General features: G+C 46.6%; 1 protein-coding gene across 6 annotated transcripts in view; it reads right to left on the reverse strand.

Annotated features, from left to right (window-relative positions):
- ZNF532 (zinc finger protein 532) overlaps positions 1-24195 on the reverse strand; it is an 88089-nt gene that overhangs the window by 25835 nt on the left and 38059 nt on the right. For 5 of the 6 annotated variants that reach the window (XM_054694012.1, XM_054694008.1, XM_054694010.1 and 2 more), the window contains 3 exons: positions 18295-20651; positions 7076-7257; positions 2891-3067 (listed from right to left, as the gene is read on the reverse strand). In XM_054694012.1, the coding sequence (XP_054549987.1) occupies positions 2891-3067; positions 7076-7257; positions 18295-20634 (2699 nt within the window). In that variant the 5' untranslated portion in view covers positions 20635-20651. Of the gene's footprint in view, positions 1-2890; positions 3068-7075; positions 7258-18294; positions 20652-22453; positions 22552-24195 lie in introns of all 6 variants that reach the window. The other variant, XM_037508464.2, reaches the window with a different exon arrangement.

Here is a 24195-nt window from a genome sequence, read left to right on the forward strand (position 1 = left end):
ACCAACAAATGGACCCAAGGAGGTGCAAAGCACTCTCCTGGGCATCCTCCGATCCTCACAATCCTCATGGCTTCATTAGGTGAAATTGCAGGTGGGAGATTAGATTCCAGAGATTAGAGAATTCACTTGATGTCATGTAAATTCCTGGGCCATGGTTCAAACTCAGCTTCTCCCAACTCCACAGTCCTCTACTGTGTTGCTATTATTATTTTGTATCTGTTTTATTTCTTAGAACTTGTTCATAAACTCTTTCTCCCACAATTCTTCATGTGGACGCTCTCGTTTCTTTAAATACATTGAGAAGTGGCAAATAAAGGCGGGCACAAAGGGTAAAAGACACTACTGCTGATCAGATGTCAAGGAAACGAGACAAACAGGCCCAAAACTGTAGCACCATCAAATCCAATAATGGAAATTCAACATGATCTTGAATTACCCAGAAAAGATGAAAGGGTGTGTGAAGTTCCCCTTCAGACAGCAGGGAAATGTGCCGGAGCACACACTGGGAAACCAGAAACAAAGTACTGGAGCAGTACCTGGCACACAATGAACATTATAAACGTTTGTTAATAAAAATCTAGGGTCATGCTTCTCAAATTGAGGAGCTGGGACTACTAGACTATGGGTACAATTTCATACTTCCCTATACTCTCTAGAGAAATGGGGGGAGGAGGGATTTTTATACTGATCTTTAAAAATTAAAGTCAGGGCCTCCCCAGTGGCGCAGCGGTTGAGCGCTGGATTGCAAAGCTGCCCGCAGCCTCTGCAGCACCGGTTCGATCCCCAGCTGCTCCCCGGCCACCAGAGGAGGGTCCCACAGGGCGCGCAGACCTCTCCTGCCACCCGCTGCTCCCCTCAGCAGTGTACTTCGGTCCTTCTGCCTGCTCTGCTACCTGCTCTGGCTCTGGTGAATTCTCTCACCCTCCCGCGCTTCTGACTGTACCCAGTGCTTGTATGTATGTATGTATGTATGTATGTATGTATGTATGTATAAATAAATAATCTTTTTAAAAAAATTAAAGTCAATCACTGCATCTCTTGAGTCATATGCATAACTACCTGTTAAGAAAATACTCAGAAGAGATTTCAGTGCCTAAGTTTCCACTGCTGAGGGGGCTCCCGAATTATTCTGGGGTGATTTATATAGAACAGAGAGAGATTTAAAGTCAAAAACAAGGTATAGGGTTGGAATCCAGACCACATAGCCTTCTAGTGTGGCTCAAAAAGGGAGGTTTCCCGGTAGCCTGAACAGACACAGGCGGGAGGGAGGAGGCCCCAGGCCAGCCCAGGAGCAGCCCCTGTGGCCACAGTTGCGGGGAGACAGGGCCTCATCCCTCCGAGCAAGTCACCCTGAATGAAGCTGTCAACTTAAACTCGCTGGTTTTGGTGTTTCATTGCAGTTCATTTGTAAATTTTTTTTTAGTTTTATAGTTTAAAACATAGTAGCTAATACCCAACTTTACATTTGGTCCTTGTTAAAGAACCATGTAGTTTTAAAAAAAACAAGTAACAACAACAACAAAACACATACACAAAATAAGACACTTTGGAGTATTTTTTCCCTAGACATTGCTCACATTCGAGGAATACTGTTTTAGCTTATTTTCATCGTTTACTGTCCTGTATTCCCAGGTAACAACTACTGTTCCATATTTCGTGCATATTTCAGTGAATACAGTATCATCTATTTACAAAAGAACCAATTCATAAACTACTGACTGGGGAGGAGGAGACCATGGCAGTGCCCAGAAAGGTGCCTAACTGCCATGAACACTGAGGATGCTCACCAAAATTTATTAATGTCCGTCCTTGGAGTTAAGACACCAAGTTGTACAGGGATCCCCCAATTTGTGATTTGTTTCATTTTGAGGATCTACGAAGATCAGAATGAAGGTTCTATTAGACTAAAATCCCATTTTATCATAGATTTGTAGTAAACAGAGCCACCATTGACAATGCTTTGTCAAAATCATCCCCCCGACATACAGAATGTATGTGTCTGCACACCTCCTCCCTGATACTTCTTGATTGCGGCATTAAGGGCAAAACCACTGCTAGGTTTGGACAGCAAATCTAGCTACCAGGATGACCCAACGTCACCCCGCCATCAATAAAACAGTAATAAAGCAAACCTAGCCAGGAGCGCCGTGTGCAGCGCTGGGTGTGCCAGGAGGGGGAAGCCAGGAAGGGACAGATGCAAAGTCCTCCCCACACAGAGGCAGGGGCGCTGTGCTGCCCATTCGAGCCCGTCCCATCTCGTCCTCACTTTAGAGGGGAGAACGCAGAGGTTGGACAAGCTGAGTGCTGGCCCCAGTCCTCATGGGGTGTGGGGACCAGCACTCTGGCTCTGCCCTTCCCTCCATTTTGTGCAGTCACCCCCTGCTGGCAGGCGACTCCAACAACAGTTGACCAAAGAGCCGCTTCATTGCTAAAGACCCCACAGAGAAAAGACTGACAAATGTCAGAGCAAGATTAAGGCAAAAGTGAAAATTTTCTTTAATGATCAAGGACTTGTATTGGCTAGGAAGTTATAGTCAGTGACCATATCTTCAGTGGACTTCTCATAAATGCTACTGTGAAAAGTGTATCCTGGAGGAGAGAAACTCTGATGAAAGTTTAAAGGTAAGTGTGTAATTGTCCTATGACTTACTTTTCCTAAAGAATAAAACTGGCAAATGTTCACTTGTTTGGCAAAAGTTGATGACAAGAGCATAAACAGCAAGTGACACTTCTGGACAAAGACGTCACCTGGGTGGGACCGACAGTTTCGGCAGCTAGGGGTGGCACTTCGCAGAGGGCAACATCTGCACGGCGACAAAGTGTTGTCCACGGCACCGCCACCGCCTCGGAATCACTAATGGAGCGTGCGTCAAAAGGCAGGGTGACTTACTTTGGCTCTCCTATCTTGATGCCCGGATGCTGGGTGTAGGCATGAGAATGTGTGCTGGGGGCCGACTTAAACGCCATTGGACAAATAGGACACTTGTAGAAGACTTCACAGTGGGAACCCTGGATGTGCGACTTCAGAGCAGCCACATCAGAGTACACGACGTTGCAGTGGACGCACCTGTTAAGAAACAAACGCAGGTTGTCAGCGCGAGACCACCAGGCAGTGGGACCTACCTGCGTCGAAAGTGGGTAAAAAGAACATGTTCTAATAGCCCTTTTAAGTTTCAAATGGTTTTTTGAACATGTGTCTTGCCTTTCCCTACTTGTAACAGATCAAATTACTTCCAGGAAGATCACAAGGAATATAAAACTCAAACAGTCTGGTTTCCAAGCATCTTGATAAAGTTTCCAGGAATGAAGGTGCAGACTCAAAAAGGTGGTGAGGCCAAGGCATGGTGGGCGCCCTAGCACAGCCCAGGACACAGTTGGACCCTGCGGTCCCAGGCTTTGGAGAAGACTCCACAGGCTGCATCTGAGGTCCCTACCGATCCCTTATACCCAAGTGGTAATTCCTGATAAAAGGGATCAACAGAGGACAGAGAGGAACCAACTAGCAGCAGTTCCCAGCCGCAGCCACCGTGTCCTGGGACACTAACATGGTGGAGGTTACAGGGGACCATCAGGTAGAGGTCAGCCACCTGGACTTTCTCCTGGAAAAGAAATTTTACTGCATTTGTATTTGTTTAAGAACTGACATGAGCTGCAAACATTTGAAACACCTATCAATAAACTGCCTCTCTAGCTAACCTCTTCTCAGATTTCTAATAATTTGCTTGGCCCATTTCGCATCCAAATCTAGTCTGACAGAAAGAGACTTTAAAACAAAGCTACATTTCTCCCCAGCCTCATCTCTCTCAAGCAAGCTCAGCAACATTTAAAACACATCCACCTGGGAACCTCACCATTCTCCGTTGTGCTCATCTGAGAACTATGAGGGGGTCTCTGCAGACTCTCAGGCACTGACAGAGATGCACCCTGAGTACACCTGACAGGTGTTTTCCTGATGTGACGGTGAGAGCTGACCTGGGAAGCAGGTCTGCAGCCCGGGCCTGCCTTCCTGGAGACCGTGCTCAATGTCTTCTACATGAACTGAAGACACTTCTTAAAGCCTCCCTTCTAAACTCATGGATGTGCTTCCAAGTCACACACAGGAGAGGCACGCTCTGAATGGCATATAAATGGCATATAAAGCATGCCATGTTAAGCTTGGCAAGCAGTTTATTAAAATCATAATTAATGCACTCACATTAATATACAGACATGTAGATAAATTTCAATTGACTTAAGACTCAATGCCCAGCAGCACAGGCATTAAAAGTACCAAGTACTACAGGAGGCTAATGAAGGACAGCGCCTCCATCCTTTCTACTTGAGTCATTATTTTAGGCACAAAGCTACCTAAGCATGAAAAGTTATTTTGGGTTAACTTGAACTTGGGTTGTCTTGGAGACATTTGTGATCCTTTTTCTGGGCTGGTTTTTCATTTATAAAATGAGAATAGTTAGATTAGGTCATTTTTTTAGTCCTTCCGACCCCAGCAGTCCATGAGTCCTACTACAAAAATTAAAAAAAAAGGGGGGGGGTCGCAAGAATCCTCTTATACCATGAATCATAAACAAAAGATTTTTCCCATCAATGGTGTGTTTAAAAGGCAAAAGACCACAGAGGGATGAAGGGCTGTTCTCTGAAGCCTCCTGGAACCAGGGGAAGACTTCATCCTAAAGCCATAAGCAGGAAGGGAAGTGATTAGGACTAAAGCTGATGCTAGAGGTTGCAGGGCTTGGTCCAAACAGCACCCTGGAGGCCAGGGAAACCCTCCTTAACTGAGAAAACAGAGAATTTCAGAAGAACTGAAGAAAGAAAAATACAAACTATCTGCCTATAGGTGGAGGAAAGGGTTCAAGATCAACAGAGGCCAATAAGGAATACAGAGACCAACAGTAGAAGGCAGCATTTGAATACTTCCTATGGCATCCTAACACTTCCAAAACTGCAATCTAGTAATAAATATTTAATATACCTGAAGCCCTCAGCATTCTCGGCATCAATCAAGTTTTTTTTTTTAACTGAAAAAAATGCTTACAGTATACAATGCTGTAATTCCCCTTTCAAGATGCAGCTAGAAATATTAAAAGCAGGGAATTTCTGAGGAATATCTGACTTTGCCAAATCAAGCCAAAGCTAGAAGTGACCCCTCTTGGTATCTGGGAAATGCAGCAGATACAGGACCAGGCAGAGACAGGAGAAGCCAGTGACTCAAGACGAGACAAAGGCAGGCGTGCAGCCTTGGACAGACTCCTCTGGCTAAAGAATAAATTGAAAATGATTAAGCACAGGGCCAAAAAGGAGGGGAATACAGCAAGACCGTGGGCTGCCGAGTCCCAGTCAAATATTAGACTGAAACATGATTTGAAACAGCAGGGGGAAAATTTTTTTCATCTATAGCAGTAAACATGAACTGAGCTTCAGAATACACAGTATTTTTACAGCTCTTGTAAGTCTCAAGTCTAGGGAAAAAATCGACACGAAACACAAAAATTTAAATAAAATCAAAGAGTCAAATTTAAGCAATTCTGTGAAAGTGGAGAGAAAAGAAGGGAGGGGGAGGGGGATGGTGGGCTTTTCAAGTGAGTTGATCGCTTCAGCCTATCTGCAGGGCTTCTGGCCTAATTCAGAAAGACCAGCAACAGCTAGAACTGAAGTCGTGCTTCTTTCACATACTCAGGCTAAGTTTACTTTCATTTTATTAGAAAAATAAACTAAATATTTGAGGAAAACTTGGCTTCACATAAAAGACTAGCACAGGAAAAAATGGTATAGAACTGCTTTCTATTATTAAACAAAGAATATAGTAGCAATAGTTTCAAAACATGGAATAAGATCCAAAGATGGTCGTGCCTGGATTTCAGAGTCGAGGGCACCCATGCCGCGCGGCTCTCCCGCTGAGCACTCGGGCTGCGCCAACCATCCCATCTTTCCTGGCATCCCAGGCAGGGGAGTCAGGCATCACACCGGCCTCACAACACACATGGTGGCGGCACAGAGAAGATGCTCAAGGCACCACCTGACCAGGGGCAGAACTGGCCCCAAACCTCTGGTTTCTAAATTTCCAAACCAAAGGTCTTCTACTGGGGTGCACCCCAACCCAGTAAGCGCTGGCACATCACAAGATGGGGGCATGTGAGAGAAAGTGAAACAAGCTCTTTCGGTGTCAGAAAAATGGACAGAGCCACCCGGAATCAGTGACATGGTGCCAAAACCTAAATTTAGCTGAAATAAAACTATCAAATTATACCATGCAGACTTTTTTATAAAACATTGTGTGACATAAAAAAAAATCACTATTAATAGTCTAAATTTAAAGTTACCAGGCAACCAAACACAATTAAGTTTAAGAGAACCACACAATACAGTAATACCTCAATTAACAAAGACACTGTGTATCAATGACATGTTTTCTTGGTGGCCCTTCACAGGGTCAAAAGAGGAAAAAAAGCACAGAATGCATCTGGGAAGGTCCCAAAGTTATCAATACTAGCTGAACTAACATTAGATCTGCCCGATGATGTAAAGACACACCCGGGAATCCCAGCGGGCAGTGAGAGGGAGCCTCCTTAAAGAGCTGTGCCGAGAGGAGTGCGGCCTGGGCTCAGGTGGTGGAGGAGGAAGGGCCAATAAACAGCTACTTGGAGGGGGAGGCTCCTGCTGGTAGAAAAGGACACAGACCTGATCCTTCAACAGCACAAAAGACATGTAAGAGGCCCTCACACCCTTTGTTTTGATTAGAGCCTTAATTTAGAGGCCCAGGGATGCTTGGGATTCCTGTAGGGCGAAACTGCAGAGAGCATGGCAACCAATGATGTCGGAAAGGCCGCAGGATGGATCAGCCCTCAGGGTCAGTCCACGCCACAGCCGCTGCGTGCACCAGCGACCAGAGGATGGGCACCACTCACTCTGGTGGGGATTCCAACGATCAACTCGACCACCACGGGGGAAGGGTCCCAGAGGCTTTGTTAATGGAGGTATCACTGCATGACCCTGGAAACCACGAGCACAGACCACCCAAGCGCTGTGCAGTTGGCAGTGAACAAGCTTTACTCAGGGGGTAAGTGAACAATATACTGACCGAAAACCAACTCTCCGCGTGTAGTGCAGACAGTTCTTGGTGACGTGGGTCTGGAAGTGCACCGACCTGCAGATGGCCCCGCACTCAGGGCAGGTGTAGGGAGATTTGTGCTGATGGATTCTCTGGTGGGATGCATAACTGCACTGGTTAGGAAGCAGCATCTGGCAGATAGTGCAAGTCTTCTAAATAAACCAAAGGGGGAAACAGGTTGGTCCTAACAGTATTTTCCAATATGCAAAGACGCTTGGTTCAGCTCAGAATAATCATACATCGCTCATTTCAAACACTCCTGTCAGTGCCGCAAAACCCAAGAATAGAGCAAACTTGACAGTTACAGGTTCAAGGTAACATTCCTAATCCTGCAAAATAAAAATTATATGTACTCGGTAGTCAGATTCATCCCAAAGTTTGAGGTAAAAGGAATGTCAGCTTTAGGCAACGTTCTAGCTTTGTTACTTGTGCTTTTTGTTTAGTGTGAACAGGTGGTGCCGGGAGAGGGATTCCTGCCAGTGACGTCAGCACATCCACTTTAACGTGGGACGTTTATGGGCGTCTATCCTGACAGTGGTCACAGCTCCCACAACTCATTCAAGAACTTTCAAACTAATAAAATTCAATTAGGGAATAATCCACTTTTCTTTTTCTTTAGTCATTTCAGTTATTTTAAATATGAAATACAGGAATGCAAAAGAATGGCAACAGTAATTAGTTGGGGTCTTTTTTGCACTTAGCCTTTAAATGGATGAACTGTTCATTTTATAGTTAAAACCAATGAGCTCAAGTTCAGATACACAAATTTAGAATTAAAATGAAATCTGGTAAGAGTTTTTTAAAATCTGATCACATATATAATAAAGACTGAAATCCTCTTTTGAAAAGGCCTACATAATTAACTACCCAGGAAATACTCAAGCATGCTATTATTTCTCATGCCCATGGATGAAAGCACTAAACAAGGCATATTTTTAAAACAACAACAAAAAAAAGTAAGAAGAAATATAAACTGAGGACTTACTACTTTCACCCTGAAAATAAACCTAATAGCATGATAAAAATGTCTTTGACACTATTTAGATATTCATGCAACAAGTTATCTGCTACACAATTTATACTCAAGTCAGTTATAGAAGGCCGCAAAATATAAATTCTAACAGATGTAAAATAATCATATTGATAACAGTTATAAAATTTTAAACAAACGTTTAAAAATTCTTTTAGCACTTAAATCAAGCTCCAAAAGTATGGTTTAAACTTTAGACCATGAAAAGTAGGAAACTCACTTGAAAATTCTTTCTTGGTTTTCTCCTGAAAGGTCTTAAATACAAATTTTATCCCATAAAATGTTTATTGTAATTACAAAATAAGAACATTACAGGCAGCTTTGATGAGGTTAGCATCATTAAAAAACAGCATTCCTTTTCTAATAACATATATTCCAAAGGTTAAAACAAGCCAGAACAAGGAAACCAGGCAGTGTAGTCCTTAATTATAAGACCCTGCTAGCATCTACGTACCACAGGTGATAATCCTCTGTTGCTGTGAACTGGCCTCCCATCCACATTCGCCAGTCACATAACCCGGGCAGTGAGTAACGATGTCTGAATTTCCACAGGCATCTTAAAAGTATCTTGCACTCACTTGGTGAATGAAACCAGTATTTTTTATACTAAAGTCAAAACCATTTTATATACATGTATCAACCCCAATTCACCAAGAGCCAGGAGGTGAGCCAAGTGAACAAGTAAACCTAAACTTTTGTCATTTGATTCTCGTAATAATCTAATGGGTAGATATTGTTTCCACTTTTCAGAAGAGGAAATGAGGCTTAGAGAAATCAGACTGGTCAAGGCTCCACAGCTATGAAGGGTAAGAACAAGACTGGAACTGGGCCCTGAGCAATTCCAGGTCTGGGATGGAGGGTTGCGAGGGGGTGGAGCTAAAAGGCGTTTGCAATTGTATGGGGGAATATAAAAATAAAATTTATTATTTTTTAAAAATAAATAAATAAATAAAAGGAACCAACAAAAGCTCACCGGGGAAAACTTATAGCAAACACACCTGGGAGCCAGCGAGAATCATGCCCTGTTAGGATTGTAGGTGGGGCCCACCTCCCTCCGCAGCCTCTCTTTTATCTAATATGGTTACACTCCTTTTATAACAGGAAAAACCGCAACAAGAAAATCTAACAGGCAACAAAGCAAAAGCATTCCCCTAAAAGCCGGGAAAAAATTTTGTATTAGTTTTCATCAAGGTATGTCAGCAAATACCTTCACAATACATATAAAATTCACAATGAGTTATTGAAATAGTAATTCTCTTTGGATGCCTGCAATACATCTGTAACTATATAAGCAGTTATGGGATATGCTGGTGGGTGAAAGGATTTTGCTACTCTCAGGTTGACTAAAATAAGCAATGAGATTATTCAAGGGGAGCTTTTATGAATCGTTACAAATGTTCTTTACAACAGCAATCTCTGACTTGTGCAAAGAGTATCCCGGTCACCTGAACACCAACATCTCAATACCAACCTCTCCCCCACCAGGTCCTGGCAAGGAACAGCCTGGTGATCTTCAAAGGCCACACAGAACTCCTTGTGGACTAGAGGGATCCCCACCCCGACCCCCACTGACGACAGGAATTTGTACTCACCCTCGTTAGATACAAAAGTACAAGGAAAAAGTGGGACCCAGTCTGACCTACAGCCCCTAACCAAAATGCTTTCATTTTTGCGATTACTAAAATAAGAAAATTCAGCCACAGGGTAATCAGGTTGGATAAAGACTTTATCTTTCTGAATCTTTCTAAACAAATGCACAAAGATTTACCCCACACACTGTATCTACTCCCACTTTTCTTTTCATTGACCTGCTTCTACCCCATTTAAGAAAAAGCAAGCTGTGTTGGTTGTAGACCTTCTCCTGGAGGCTTATGTGACAGCAACAGTCCTGAACTCACTATGATGGTGCTTATGTAATGTCCTCCCTCCCCTCCAGCTGTGTTCCCTGGACCTGTTTTGGATCATGCTGTCCCTGCATCCCCTGATGGTGATGATGCACTCTGACTGCACAAAGGCTGTCTCCCACCAGCTTCCCTGGGGTTCTCTGAACTCGTGGCAATGTCACACAGCGTCTGGATTTGGAGCAGAGACATATTTGAGCAAAGGGGCAGGCTGGATTTCTTTGTGATCTAAAAGAATCTGACTTTCCTTCCTTTTATTTATCTATTTTTTTGACTCACACTAAAATGTATCCTAAATAAAATTACAATGTATCTTTAAATTCTTCACAAGTTGAAGCTCATACACAAAGCAGTGTACTGTACCTGCCTTTTTAATACAAAGAAAGTATAGTAAGATGCACATAGATTCATGTGTTTCCTGATATCTTACAAAGGTCATCAGAAGATGGACAAGTGTTTCCAGGGCCCACGTAACAGACGGCGAATTTCTATTGTGGGACTGACTCATTTACTCATCTAACTCTGGGACTGAGCCAACACTTTCAAAAGTTAATAATTTTCAATATCCAGGTAATGCTAGGAAGCTACAGGAAACCAGAGTTAAAAGGAATCCTGTTCCATACTTGACAGTTCCTGGGCTCCTGTCTCTGCCCAGTCCAGGCCCTGAAAACGAGGGCTGGCTCTGGCTGCAGGCTGGGGTGTGGGAGGAGAGATGACAGCTGGGCTGGCCTCCTCCCTGGACATGGGAAGGATCAGCTGAGCAACAAGGCAAATTATTCTGTGAGCTCCAATTCATCTTTTAGGAAGAAAAAAATGCTGGGGGAGGATGAGAAGGCCTAGAGAAATGTGAACAAATACAGCATATACTTATGCTTACATTTCACACAGACCAAAAGCCTGCAACAGCCGGAAACCCTGGATCTAAAGGTCAAAACGCTGCCAGTTCAGCAGTCAGCACAGATGCTAAACTGCTTCTGCCTCATTAGCAGCCGTTTTTGACTCACACTAAAATTTATCTTCAATAAAATTACGATGGATCTTTAAATTCTTTACAAATTGAAGCTTATACACAAAGCAGTGTAGTGTACCTGCCTTTTAGATCCATGGTCTAATTACCAAAAAAATAATTTTAAAGTTTACCTTTTTGTTTTCGGGCTTTTGCAGTCATCCAGTTTCACAGGAGAACACAGACAAAGCATTTCCCTTCATATCTCACGTCCATGCAAGCGACAGAGCAAACACTACAGCTGAAATGACTACATACACCTTTTGTTCCTATCGCTAGTTGGCTGTGCTATGGTTTTATCCTCAATTCATTCCGCTAAGCTGAAAATCCCTGGTAAAATTTGGCAGTGAACTGAGCAAATGTACAGGAAATATTTCGGTCGCCACACACAGGCTACTCAGATGATCATCATTACAAATATTGGGTATGCAAATACTACCGATTTTGGCAAATATAGGTAAGCCAGGAGTAATTAACCCAAAAATATAAATTGGACCAAGACTAGTCACATCAAAATTGAAATTAAGCACCTAGGAAAGCAGAGTCAAAAACCAAGTTGTGAGCCTTCAGCCAACAATGATGATTTTGGGCCAGTGAAGGGACAGAGGCAGTAGGGGTTCTGGAAGAAACTACTTGAGCAAGGCACGTCTAGAAATGGGGGTGGCAGGGGTTGCTTGGGATAATTTAATATACTCAGTGTCGTGTTAATGACGCCCAGAAAGTTCCTGAAACTAAACTGAATCAGTTCAGTTCTCTCTAAAAATGAGAACCATTGCTGGGCCTCCCTGGTGGCCTAGGGGTAAAGTCTCAGTGCTACCACTGCAACGGCCCACTGTGATGGCCTGAATTTGATCCCCAGCCAGGGAGCTACCCACAAGGTGCAGCAGACCTCTCTTGTCTTGCCCACTGCTCCCCTCAGTAGTGTATTTCAGTCGATCTGCCTATTCTGCTCCCTGCTCTGTCTCTCGTAAATCGTCTCACCCCACCCCACACCTCTGGCCTATACCCCAATTCTTCTATGTAAAATAAATAAAAATCTTACAATAAAGGAATAATTCTTTTAGAGAGAGAGAGAGAGAGAGAGAGAGAGAGAGAGAGAGAGAGAGAGAGAGAGACAACCACTGCAGATAAGTCACCTTTATCTGCATCCTTAGAGCTGATCTGGAGGTAACCCTCAGGTCCAGACTCACAACATTCTGTTGGAAAAAAAGGATACAGCAGGCCCAAAATGTAGTCACTTGTGCTAAACCCCACATCAGCAAATTAAGATTTACTACCTGACCTAACTGCACTTTCATCCTCTTCCCAAAATGTAACCTAACAGGATAATGTGGAATTACCTAGTCCGTAGCACCCAGGTAATCAGCCTGATGGGCCCCTCCCATCCCCCAAGAGAAGATAAGCTGGTCCAAGACATTCATGGCCTTATCTGCCCCTCTGTCTTTAAAAGCCTTCCATTTCTGTGCAGCTCCTGGGAGGCCCTTTCTACTTGCTAGATGGACAGGATGTGGCCCTATCCATTAACCATTTAGTAAAGCCAATTAAAACTTAAATTTAACATAAATTCTTTAAATTTACTCATTTGAATTATATTTTTTAATAATTCCTATGGAGCCTGCAACTATAAAATTCTGTGTTTGCATATCTTAGCATGACACATGACACAGCATGACACAGCGGTAAGAACAATGAACCAGCAATAGAGAAATCTTGCTTTGAGTCCCAATTTGCCCACTACTGGGCATTTGCTTCTTCAATTGTACAATGGAAGAGTTGACCAAAGGACCTATAATAATGTCCTCTGATTCAATGGCTGATGAAGAATCTATAAAAGAAAACTGATTTTACCAATTAAGAAATTACAGTATGCACTTCCAGTACTACTGACTAATTTTAGTCCTGGCTTTACTCAGAGGTGAAGCAATGACATCCCAACACATTAAAACATCAATTATTAAAACCACAGATGTCAGCGCATCAATACTTCATGGAAAGGACAGCTTCTCTAGTCCTGCCACGCACCCCTCTTCTCACTGAGCCACAAGAAGGGATTGTTCAAAAGACGGGTCAGAATACAAACCCCCAACGAGGGCAGATTTACTGGAGTGAAAGTCAGGTTCCAGGAGCTGCATGTTTATTTTGCTGCTTGGGTCCGTGAAGCTGGGAAGCAAATGATCTACTGAGGACACTCCACCTCCCCTTCCTTCTCAGCTGCTGGCTCCTCTGTGGGGTAAAAGCAGATGCAGGGAGAAACACCTAACCGGGCCCTGAGCATGTAAGGGTCCTTGTCCCAGCACGACCTGGAGGGTGAGGGAACCCCATCACTCAGATTCAGGCTTGGGGAATGTAGGACAGGACAGAGGCCTGAAGCTAGGCCATCCAGTCCAGCCTAGCTCTTAGCAGGCCTGGAAGGTAAAAGGGTGGCCGGGGAGCTAAGCAGAGTCAGCTAATAATAAAACGGCACTCTGGTTCCTATGGCAATCATTACTTCTGTACAGACTACCCACAGGACATTTGCAGAGAAGGAGTCATTGGCAAGGGGGAATTAAATGCCACCAAAACCTTATTTTCTCTCATTATATACAGGCAAAGCCTCAAAACGCCAAGCCTTTGTGTACAGGGAGGTGGTAAAAGGAGATCAAGCACATGCAGCCATAGCTGGTGTGAACAGGACAAGTGATCCTTTGCTGGGTTCAAAGAAGCACCCCTGGAGGGCTGGGAAAGGATCTGTTCAAACCATACACAGAGTCCAAATATAAACAGGGAGCGAATGGAAGATAAAGAGGAAGAAGAGAGCTGGGACTGTGCTAACCCCAGAAAAGGTGGTTCCCAAGAGAAAGGCAGGGTTCCTAATATGTCCTTAACACTTCCAGGAAAAACAGAAGTGCTTTTCCCGTTCTTCCATTAAGCACAATTAAAACCACTAGGCATTGTATATGTAAACACAGAAAGTCTCTGGAAGGCAGGCAAACTGGCAGGGGTCTTGGGAACCAAGAATGGCACCATGGTTGGTGGGGGGGGGGGCCCTTCTTGCCTCATCTGGAGCTGAAAACACTGGCAACCCAGAAATGCCAATGTATGGAGATTAAAAACTCCCCCCAACAAAAGCCTGTAGCTCCAGCCTAAAGACCGGGAAAGGGGATACAGCCCAAGGAAAACTTTCAGTTTTCCCCCACTCCTATCAAACAACACAGGAAACACTGGGCCCCACACACCAAGCCCAGTCCCAGGGAGCCCACACCATACCCCTCTTGAGCGCTATTAAGGCATCACGATACCTCGTCCGGATATGTCAGAGAAGACAGGCAGCTGGGGACCAGGAATTTCATCCTTACCCAGTGATAAAGAGTCCCTCTAACAAAACGGGGGGGGGGGGGGGGGGGCAGGGGATAGTTTTAAAAAAATCCAAAAAAGCAATCTTCAGGTCCAGGTGGTTTTACTGGGGAATACTAGCAAATCTTTAAAGGAAAACTAACTTCAATTATTTGCAATCTCTTCATTATATAAAGCTAACACCAGGTTGGCCAAAAACAAAATTTAAAAAAAATACGTATTTTTAAAGCATCTATGATCACAGATGCAAAACTCCTTAACAAAGAGTAGCGGGTACAACACACAATATATAAAAAGAATTATACAACCTGATGGAGTGAGATTCACTCCAGAGATACACAGCTGGTTCAGAATTTGCAAATCAATGTAATCTACCAGCTCCCCATGAGTTTAAGCAAGGTTAGGAATACATGCTGAATATACAAAAATTAACTATTTCTATATATGAGCAATGAACACCTAAATAATGGAAAATACAATACCATTTGTCATTGCAAGGGAGGGAGGGCGGCAATAAAATGTACAGAAGATCTGTATGACAAAAGCCATAAAATGATAAAAAGAAATCAAAGGAGATCTAAATAAATGAAGAAACATTCTACGTTCATGGACTGAAAGACTCAACATAGTAAAGATAGCAATTCTCTCCCAAACTGATAAACAAGTTGGATGTATCAAAATACCAACAAGATTTTTTTGAAGACAGAAACCGGACTACCCTTGAATTTATATGGAAAGGCGAAAGAACTAAGATAGCTAAAAACAGTTTTGAGAAAAAAGAATGAAGCTCAGAAACCAGTCTACCAGATTTTAAGATACTCTACAGTCACAAGTAATCAAGTCTGCGCAGTCCTGGTGCAGGGATGAGACAAAGATCAACGGAACAGAATGGAGTCCCACATGCCCAGTTAACACCAGACAAAAGCCAAAGGGCAGGCCTCTCTGGTGGTGCAGGGGTTAAAGTCTCAGGGCTATAAAGCTATCACCAGTCACTTTGGCCTGAGTTCGATCCCCAGCCAGGGAGCTAACCCACATGGCACATCAGACCTCTCCTGTCTCATCTGCTGCTCCCTCAGCAGTGTAAATCAGTAGATCCGCCTGTTCTGCTCCCCACTCTGTCTCTGGTGAATCCTCTCACTCCCCCCCCCCCCGACCTCCAGCCTACACCCCAGTTCTTGTATGCATAAATAAATAAAAAATCTTTTTTTTAAAAAATGCAAAGGCAAGTCAGGAGGAAAGTAACTTTTGGGCATGGCGTTAGAGGAAGCAGACAGACATGCACAGGTGAAAAAATACGAATTACAAACAAAGGTAAAATATAAAATTATAAAGCATTTAGAGGGAAAAAAAAAACAGGTTAAGTTTTCAGGAACTAGAGCAAAAGGGTCTTGAACCTGACACCAAAAACACAAGCCCCAAGAGAAAACTGATAAATTGAACTTCATCCAAACTAGAAACTTTCACTCTGCTCAAGATTACCAAGATGAAAAAAAGAAGCCATTTGAGAAAAGACTTGTAATGACACATGTCCATTATCTAGAATATATCAAACACTGTTAAAATTCAAAGTAAAATTTAAAAAGGACTTTTAACTAGAGAAAGGGCAAGAAACATAAACAGGTATTTCAACAAAATCAAAATATATGGAAAGATGTTTACTATCATTTGCTATAGGGGAAATAAACAAATTAAAACCATAAGGTATCGCTACATACCTATCATAGTGGCCAAAATAAAAATGATTCCCACCACCAAACGCTGGCAAGGATGCAGAGAAATTGAATCACTATGCCCTGCTCATGGAATTTCTTAAGAAACCAAATGCACAACTCCTGTATGAGCCACACCTGGGCATTCACCCTGAGAAATGAAAACTTACGTTCACATGAAACAACTGGTTAAACATCCTGCGGGAGGACCATAGATGGAATACAACTGAGCAATAAAAAAGGAATATTCTGCACGTTGACTGCACCAATGTCAGTACCTTGGTTATGGTATCATTCTACAGTTCCCTAAGACACGACCGCTGGGGTGAACGGGGGAAGGGTACACAGGCTCGCTCTGCACCGTTTCTTCATAAATCTTCAACTTTATCAAAACAAAAGGTTTAATTTAAAAAACTAAATGATTTGAGAAGGAAGACCCAGGACATCAGCCCAGAACACTTTCAAATGATCAGGTAAAATTTTTAAAATATCACAGCGACTGCAGGTAGAAGACACGCAGGAAGGGAGATGGGAAGGAGGGCGGAAGGGAGTCGGGGCAGGGAGGGAGGGAGGCCCCTGCTGCGGGTGACTAGCACCATCCTCTCTGCCAAGCAAACTCAAAAACCAAAAAGCAACGAACAAAGGATGGACCAGCTGGGACCCCGAGGTCAGACCTTGAGAGCCAGTGCAGGAACAGGCTACTGCGGGAGACACCAGAGATGACTGCAGAGAACCCAAAAGCCGGGGGACCTGGAGAAGAAGGAAGAGCCCTGCTTTCTGCCCACGTCCTCTCTCCTTGCTAGAAAAAGGATCCCAAAGGGAACAGACTTGGTTGAGGGCAGCTCGAAAGGCCCTAACTGGTGAGAGCACACAGGCTGGGAGGGGAGGCGGCGAGACCCCTCAGAAGCCAGGACGACCCTGCCACCCCACACAAAACTCCAAGGCACCAGAACAGGCAGAACTGAAGGAGCGGCTTTTTTTTTTTTTTAATGCATCCTTTTGGTGAAGGGAGTCACAAGAAAAGAGGGTACTAAGTAGATGTCGGGTACCAAAGCATCACTGGCTGCCTGTTTTACTGTCAGAGCCAATAAACATTAAATATCCAAAGCTCCACAAATGTTTTCAAAACTCTATCTTTTCCATTTCCATGACATTGAATTTCCAGAGGGGAAAGAAATGACAGAATTCTGGATCATCCCCAAACTCCTACAATGGAGCTGCAAAACCCTATGGCTGCCCTTGAACTGTGAAGGACAAAAGAATCACAGTGTAAACCTCTCGTTAACAAGTCATAAGAGGCGAATGAACAAAAGGTGGGTTTACTGGGGTCTTCGGAAGCAGGACTTGGAGCCAGAGTCTATCAGCTCAAACCACTGCCCCCTTTCCATTCCGTAAGCTTTCTGGCTTGGACAGTAACTTACAAGGCCCGTGGCTCAAATTACCTTCACTCAACACGTCCAGCCACTGCCTGATAATGTAGAACGTGTATTTGCAAAACACACTCATCTGTTAGTCAAAAGTCGGCCTCACGGAAAGTAGATGATAAAGGGCTGAAGGACGCCCACTGTGAACTGTCTCCAGCCAAGCTACACTTCACCACAAACAAAAGCTGCAACAAATGCAAAGGCGGGCTACTCAAATGGAAACGGTGCCTGCGCAGTTTAAATTCACTGCAAGAATGAAAGATATGAACATACTTCAGGACCAACTTCCAGCGCAAACGTAAGCAGGCACACCATTAAAGTGGGGACCAGTGAGGTATGTTTAACTATGATGACTTTGCAGTAATTATAAGTAACAGGAATTTTTCAGTTCCCACAATGATCAGTAGTGACTCCGTACGTTGGCGACAGTCTGATGAACTGAATACAGTGAGGTGATACTCTGCATCTCAGACCTGAGAGGCAGGTGATATCGTTAAGAATGCCTTCACTTACCCTAAATCTAAGGTGCCATACCTCAACTAGTACGGTTTCTCAGAGAATCATCTTCTGCAAAAATTGTTTTTACAAGATTCACCTTCCAAGACTGCTCTATTCTATGAAAACAAATCTTTCTTGTGTACTTTTGAGTACACAAGACACACACACACACACACACACACACACACACACATAACTGAGCACCCACCCCTAAAATCAAGGGCACCGTACAGAGTATTCTTGTGTATAGGTCATCACCGAAACACCAGAACATAAATGATACTCTACTTGTCCACTCGTGTCTGCGGCCTGCTGGAAATGTGTCGCCAGTGACGTCTCGTCCTGGAAAACTTCATTACACTCCAGACATTTCAGACTGTGCCTACAGAGCTTGGAAGGGTCCTCGTCCAGGGGCATCGCCGGGACAATGGGCGTGCTCGACGGAGCCGATATGACCGTCCCCGTGATGCCAGACTGAATTTTTGTTACAGTGTGTGTGCCAGCTCCCGCGGAGCTCGGAAGAGCGGAAGATGAAGTAGAAGTATTGCTTGACGGAGAAACGATCATCTGATCTGCTGGGACCGGCTTTAAAATCAGGTGTGAGCACTGCATCACCACCCCTTTCTCCTTGTGCCCGCGGGCATGCGAGAGGAGGCTGCACTTGTTGTAGAAAACAAGGTTCTTGGTGCAGTGGTTGCAGGTCACCTCGATGCGCACGCTGCGCCTGTCGTAGTGCTGGGTCAGGCTCTTCTCCAGGGCGAAGGAGTCGCCGCACTCCAAGCACTTATACCCCCGGGTGGGCAGCGTGATGCCCGCGTTGGCAGGAGGACTGAGGTTGGGGATGTAAACTGGGACTGGGTTGACGCTGCTCAGCACCTTGTTGAAAGCTTCCACCACCGAACTCTGCAGGGAGGACACCACCTGGACCCGAGACACCTTTTTGGGGGGCTGCGAGGCTGCCGCGTTGATTATTGCCTGCTTTATTTGCTGCTGAGGTTTGGTTAGCACTTGGCGGAGCTCAGAAGTGGCCTGGGCGCCCTGAGGCAGAAGGTTAAGGTTGGCGAGGTGCACAGTCTTTGGCACGAGTTTGGCGTTGGCCAGGCTGGAGGCGGGCACCACGACGGTTTGCTGTTGGATGGCGTTGGCCGCTTTGATGATGGCGCTGCTGGCGCTCTGAACAGAGGCCGCAGATATGACCGTGGCTTTGACTGTCGTGTTGTTAGCGAGCTTCAAATTGATGACCTGAGACCCTGCCGTCTTCACAGCAGACACTGGGAGGAAGGCAGTGGCCACAGGCTTAATAGTGACCTGTTTAGGGGTCAACTCCGCAGGGGCCCCCGTGTTGGTGACCACGGCGGACTGCAGGGGTGCCCTGGGGGGTGAGGACAGGACAGCTGCCGAAGCAGGAGAGGACAGGAGCGAGGTCACGGAGGCCATCACCGCCCCCGTCTGCTCGGAAGACTTTTTTCCAGCGTCGGGATCGACCTCGGGCAACACCCTGGTCACAGTTCTCTTTATCTCCCCTGAGGACGTCTTGATGGTTTTGATGCGGACCTTGGGGATTGCTGGTGTCGATCCCGCGGGCGAGGAGGGCGAGCCCTTGCTGCTGTTCTCACTGGAGATGCTCCGGGGGCTGTCCGGCTGCTTCAGGGGGGCTTTCTTCGTCCCGTCGATGAGACTCTGGGGTTCGGGGGACTTCTCTATGGCTCTGGGGCTGTCGTGGGCCTCTTTGGGCGAGGGGGAGGGCTCCCGGGAGTGGGCCGCGGGCTCCTTCCCGGGGTCGGACGCCGCCTTCCTGGCGCTGAGCGCCGCGATGGCCGCGATGCAGGAGGAGAGCTTGGAGGACGGCTTGGCCCTGCCCGGCGGGGCGCCCGGGGCGCTGTCGTTCTTGTCGGGGTTCAGCTTCCCGTCGTGGATCCTGTTCTCGGGCCCCTTCTCGGCGTTCTCCTTCAGCTTGTCCTCCGCTTTCCTGGCTTTGAAGGGCTCGTAGACGCCGAGGTTCAGCGAATTCGCCTCCGTCTCTCTCTTGACCGCTTTGCCCTTCTCGCCGGCGCCCGCGGCGGGCGGCGCGGCCTTGCCCAGGTGCTCCCCGCCGAGCGCGCGCAGCTTCTCGTAGCCCTGCGCGGGCAGCGGCCCGGCCAGCAGGCTGGCCCTGAAGCCGGGGCGCGCCTCCTCCTTGTCGGGGGGGTCGTCCACCTCGATCTTCTCGTCGTCGTCGAACTCCTCGGCGCTGGAGATGGGGCTGAACTGGCTGAAGGCCGCGTCCTTGAGCGCCTCGGCGGCGGGCGCGTCGCCCTTGAGCGCCTTGGGCCCGTCCTTGCCGTAGCCGTCGAGCGCGGCCGCGGCCAGGAAGCCGTTGTGCAGCCCGTTGCCCGCGGGCGCGTGGCCGTCCTTGTCGGCGCCCTCGGCCGAGTCCACGCTGCGCACGTTCTTCACGATGACGCTCACGCCCACGTCGGAGGCGGCCGGCGCGTGCGCGTCGTCGTCCCCGTGCGCGCTGGGCTTGGCGTGGGCCTCGGCGTCGTCGTGGCCGGACTCGATGGCGGCTTTGGGGTCGACCATGTCGGGGATGTCGAACGCTGCCAGGAGGTCGTCGAAGTCTGGGGTCTTCATATCCCCCATGGTCATGGGTCCGCTCGGGCGCTCTGTGGAACGAACAGAAGAGAACGCTCAGCAACGGGGGCGCAGGGGGGCGCAGGGGGGCGCAGGCCCCGCGGGGCCCACGCGGACGGCAGCTCCAGGCGCAGGCGCTGCCCCGAGGCTGTGCCCGCGTGGGGCGCCCGCTTTGGCGAAAACTGCCAGAAAATACATCCTTTGTCACTGAGTCAACCCCACTGTTTTCACAAAGAGCTACTTCCAAGCATTTTCAGCGGACAGCGCTACTTCCACTGGCAAAATGATCACCTTTTTACACAGTCCCCCTCGGATGCGGGCCAGCACGTTAGAGGGATCCCCTTACAATCAAAAGACAAACTGCGGATTTCAGCTCGTGCTCGGAAAAAACGAGCAGCCCGGCCAACCACAGGGTAGATACTGTCAGCAGAGTTCCACCCGGGATAAAAAAAAAAAATCTCTAAGGAGCTGGTTCCATCAGTTTTTATTTAATCCTAATTTCCTCCATCATATTAGGAAAGAAATTCTCTCCCGGCAAAGGCGTGAGGCTCCCTCGCCCTCCCTAGACGAGTGGTTTGAGCGGTGAAGCAGCACCGCTGCTTCCCAATCACCGCTCATCCCGCAAGGCCAGACGCGGGGCTCGGGCTGAGACAGGCGCTCCCAGGACGTGGCGTGCGCAGCCGGCTGGGAGGAGAGGGCCCTCGGCTCTGCCTCTGGCCTGGATCAGGGTGGGTTAACAGTGCTGTGAAGCCTCATTCGCATCCAACAAAGCCCAGGTTGGTAAGAAGTGGAGAGTCTTAGAAAGATGCACAGTCACAGAATTATAAAAGATGAAGGACAGAGAAGTACATGCAGTGCCTGGGGTCTTTAAAGGGGGCCTTCACCCCACCTGCAGAAGAAAAGTGACTGTGGGATTAGATTAAAACCTCCATTAAAGAGGAGCTTTCTTTCTCCTCCCTGAACTGCAGAGCGCCACACCTTACGACTCTATTACTTTCTGGTATGTGCCAGTGTGTGTGGGGGGGGGTGTGCACACGCACATACACACATGCACTTGTGTCTTACCTACTAACCTGTCAGTTGCCTGGAGACAGGCAAAGTCTCACCGACCTTTATACCATAAATACCAAACAATTAACACACTACAAGTCAGGGACTACAAAAATGATTTGTCACAGAAGAATAGGCCCAGTTCACTCACTCTGAGATCCTTAGGAAACAAGGAACCTCTCTGAACCTTCTGGAACCTTTTGGTAGAAGGAGGCAAGCAGCTAGGAAGAGAAACAAAGAAGGGAAGGGAAGAGGGGGACAAAAATAGGACCGTGAGGGAGGGGGGCAAGAGGAGAAAGGAAAAGCAGCAGCAAGAGAAACAGGGAGGAGGGCTGCAAGCCATGGCGGGCAACCTCCGGCGGAGAATCTGACTGACTTGGACATGGGTACTCCAAGACTCCTTCCTGGTACTGTTTCCTTTACCAGTAAATGCCAATATTTACTGCAATCCTCCTTTAAGCCTGCTTTAAATCACGAGAAGTGATTTAAATGTGGCTTCCACACTTTGCTAAAGTATTTAATCATTTTGTTTCCTTGTATAGTATGTAAAACATCATATATTCCTAATCAAAGTACCTATATGAGAGTCAAGGGGGGATCAGGGGACTGGATATACAACGCGAAAACGCCTAGAACCAGAACTCCACACGGGTTGCTGATACACCCTCCCGGATCCACTCACTCCGGGGCATGCCCAGCTCCTGGTAAGGGTTTGGTGGAAAGGCCACCGCTGAAGATAAAATGTAATTACGGTTCAACAGGAGCTTAAGAGTAAATCACCTACCTCTTAGGATGTCTCAAGATGAGACACAGAGCTAGAGAACCCTCTGGGTGATTTTCCTAGAGGAAAACACTCGGGCCACTGTTCCCGTGGACGGGCGCCTGCAGGGACAGGCAGAGAATACACTTAAAGCAAGAGAAAAGGAGACAAAACATTAACCCCTCCGAACTGATACTTGACATGAAAATCCCCAGAGGTCGTACCCTGGGTGAAAGTACATGATTATGATTTTTCTTTTTGAACTGAAACATTTAAAGTGCAAGGTGTGGAGAGTGAAAAGGCCACCCACTAAGGAATAAGCCCTGTTAAGTCACCACTTTTGTTTTTAAGCACCGCATTGCTGTTAAGTAGAATACAACTCACAATGATATGTGAAAATTCAAATTAAAAAAAAAGCAAGCCACAGAGTTGCTGCCACACCCTCACACCACCAGAGCGCCTCTGCTTTCTCTCTCCGACCAGCCCTGTCCACCCAAATGTAGATTCCTGTTTTCAGAGACTGCAAGACAGAGATTCGTGAGTCCCCCCGCTCCTGGAGCTGAAAGGTGGGCTTTCTGATGCCACGACTTATCCAAAGCGTGGACCGGGCTTTAGAAGCCTGGGGTGGCTGGGTTCTCCCCAACTCCCTCCCTTCTTTCTTTACTGCTACTGGGGATTAGTGTCATTTGTCCCCTCCTTAAGACTGCGGTGAGCAGAACATCATCAAATTTCACGTGTTCATCCCAGAGGGCAGTCAGCTCAGGAACGGGAAGAATACAGCACACAGCTCAGGTGCTCACAGGCGGCAGGTCCAGGACACACGCCCCAAGAAATGATGAAAGGGATCCATGTGAAACAAAACTTGCTGGGCCACTGGCAGGTATTCTTACCAATTATTCTGATGACCTCCTGTGTACGCTTAACAGGCCTGGCCTGGTTCACCCACATGCAGGTGCTCAGGCACGACCACATCAGCCCCGCATGGCTGCCACATCAAAGGACCTGCCCACCGCACCCCCCCATCTTTTCCTATCTGCCCACCGACCCCACTTCAGGCTTGGGAACCAGAGAGCAACCTCCCGGCCTGCAAACCCTACAGGGGGTGAGAAGACATTCCCCAGGCAGGAGTGGCTCTTGCTCCGCAGGGATCCATGACACCCACTCCTACTCCCCCTGTGCTACCCAAGGTGTGTACTTCCTGCTGGGGGTCGAGGGGCATCCAGGCAGAAGTCACCAGACACTTTGCAGAGGTCAGTGTGGACTAGCACTGGAGCGGAAAACGGTGCATCAGTCCTCCTGGTTCTCCTGTAGGACAAGCTGACTACAGACTGAAAATGCAGAATGGGCATAAAAGCCAGAGAGCCGCGCCTGAAACCTGAGGTCTCTGTGGCCGGCTCCCCGCTCTGGGGTTGTGTAATGGGTGTAATAAATACTGCTCTCAATAACTGCACGCTTCTTTTTTGGTTTATAGAATTGTTTTTCCTACCCACAATCACATTGTCCTATTACCCTTTCCTTCCCCACCTTCTGGAGGCGAGAGCAAATTTTCCACTTGGGGAAAAATAAAAAGTTTTAGAGCTTAACTTCATTTCTCAGTTACATCAAGTAGAATGAGAAATGTTTATGCTTGCAAGTTTTCTTCAGTTTTTCACCTCGGTTGCTAAGTACTGTTTTAAAAAATACTCTTCTGCTTAAAGACAATACACAAATCTTCTCTCTCTTGAAACACTGAAAGATCTCGTTTTAGCATCCCTTCTGTACAAGAA

This window comes from Talpa occidentalis, unplaced genomic scaffold, assembly GCF_014898055.3.
Source record: "Talpa occidentalis isolate TD23 unplaced genomic scaffold, MPIMG_talOcc4v2.1 talOcc4.13, whole genome shotgun sequence".
Classification (NCBI taxonomy): Eukaryota; Metazoa; Chordata; class Mammalia; order Eulipotyphla; family Talpidae; genus Talpa; species Talpa occidentalis.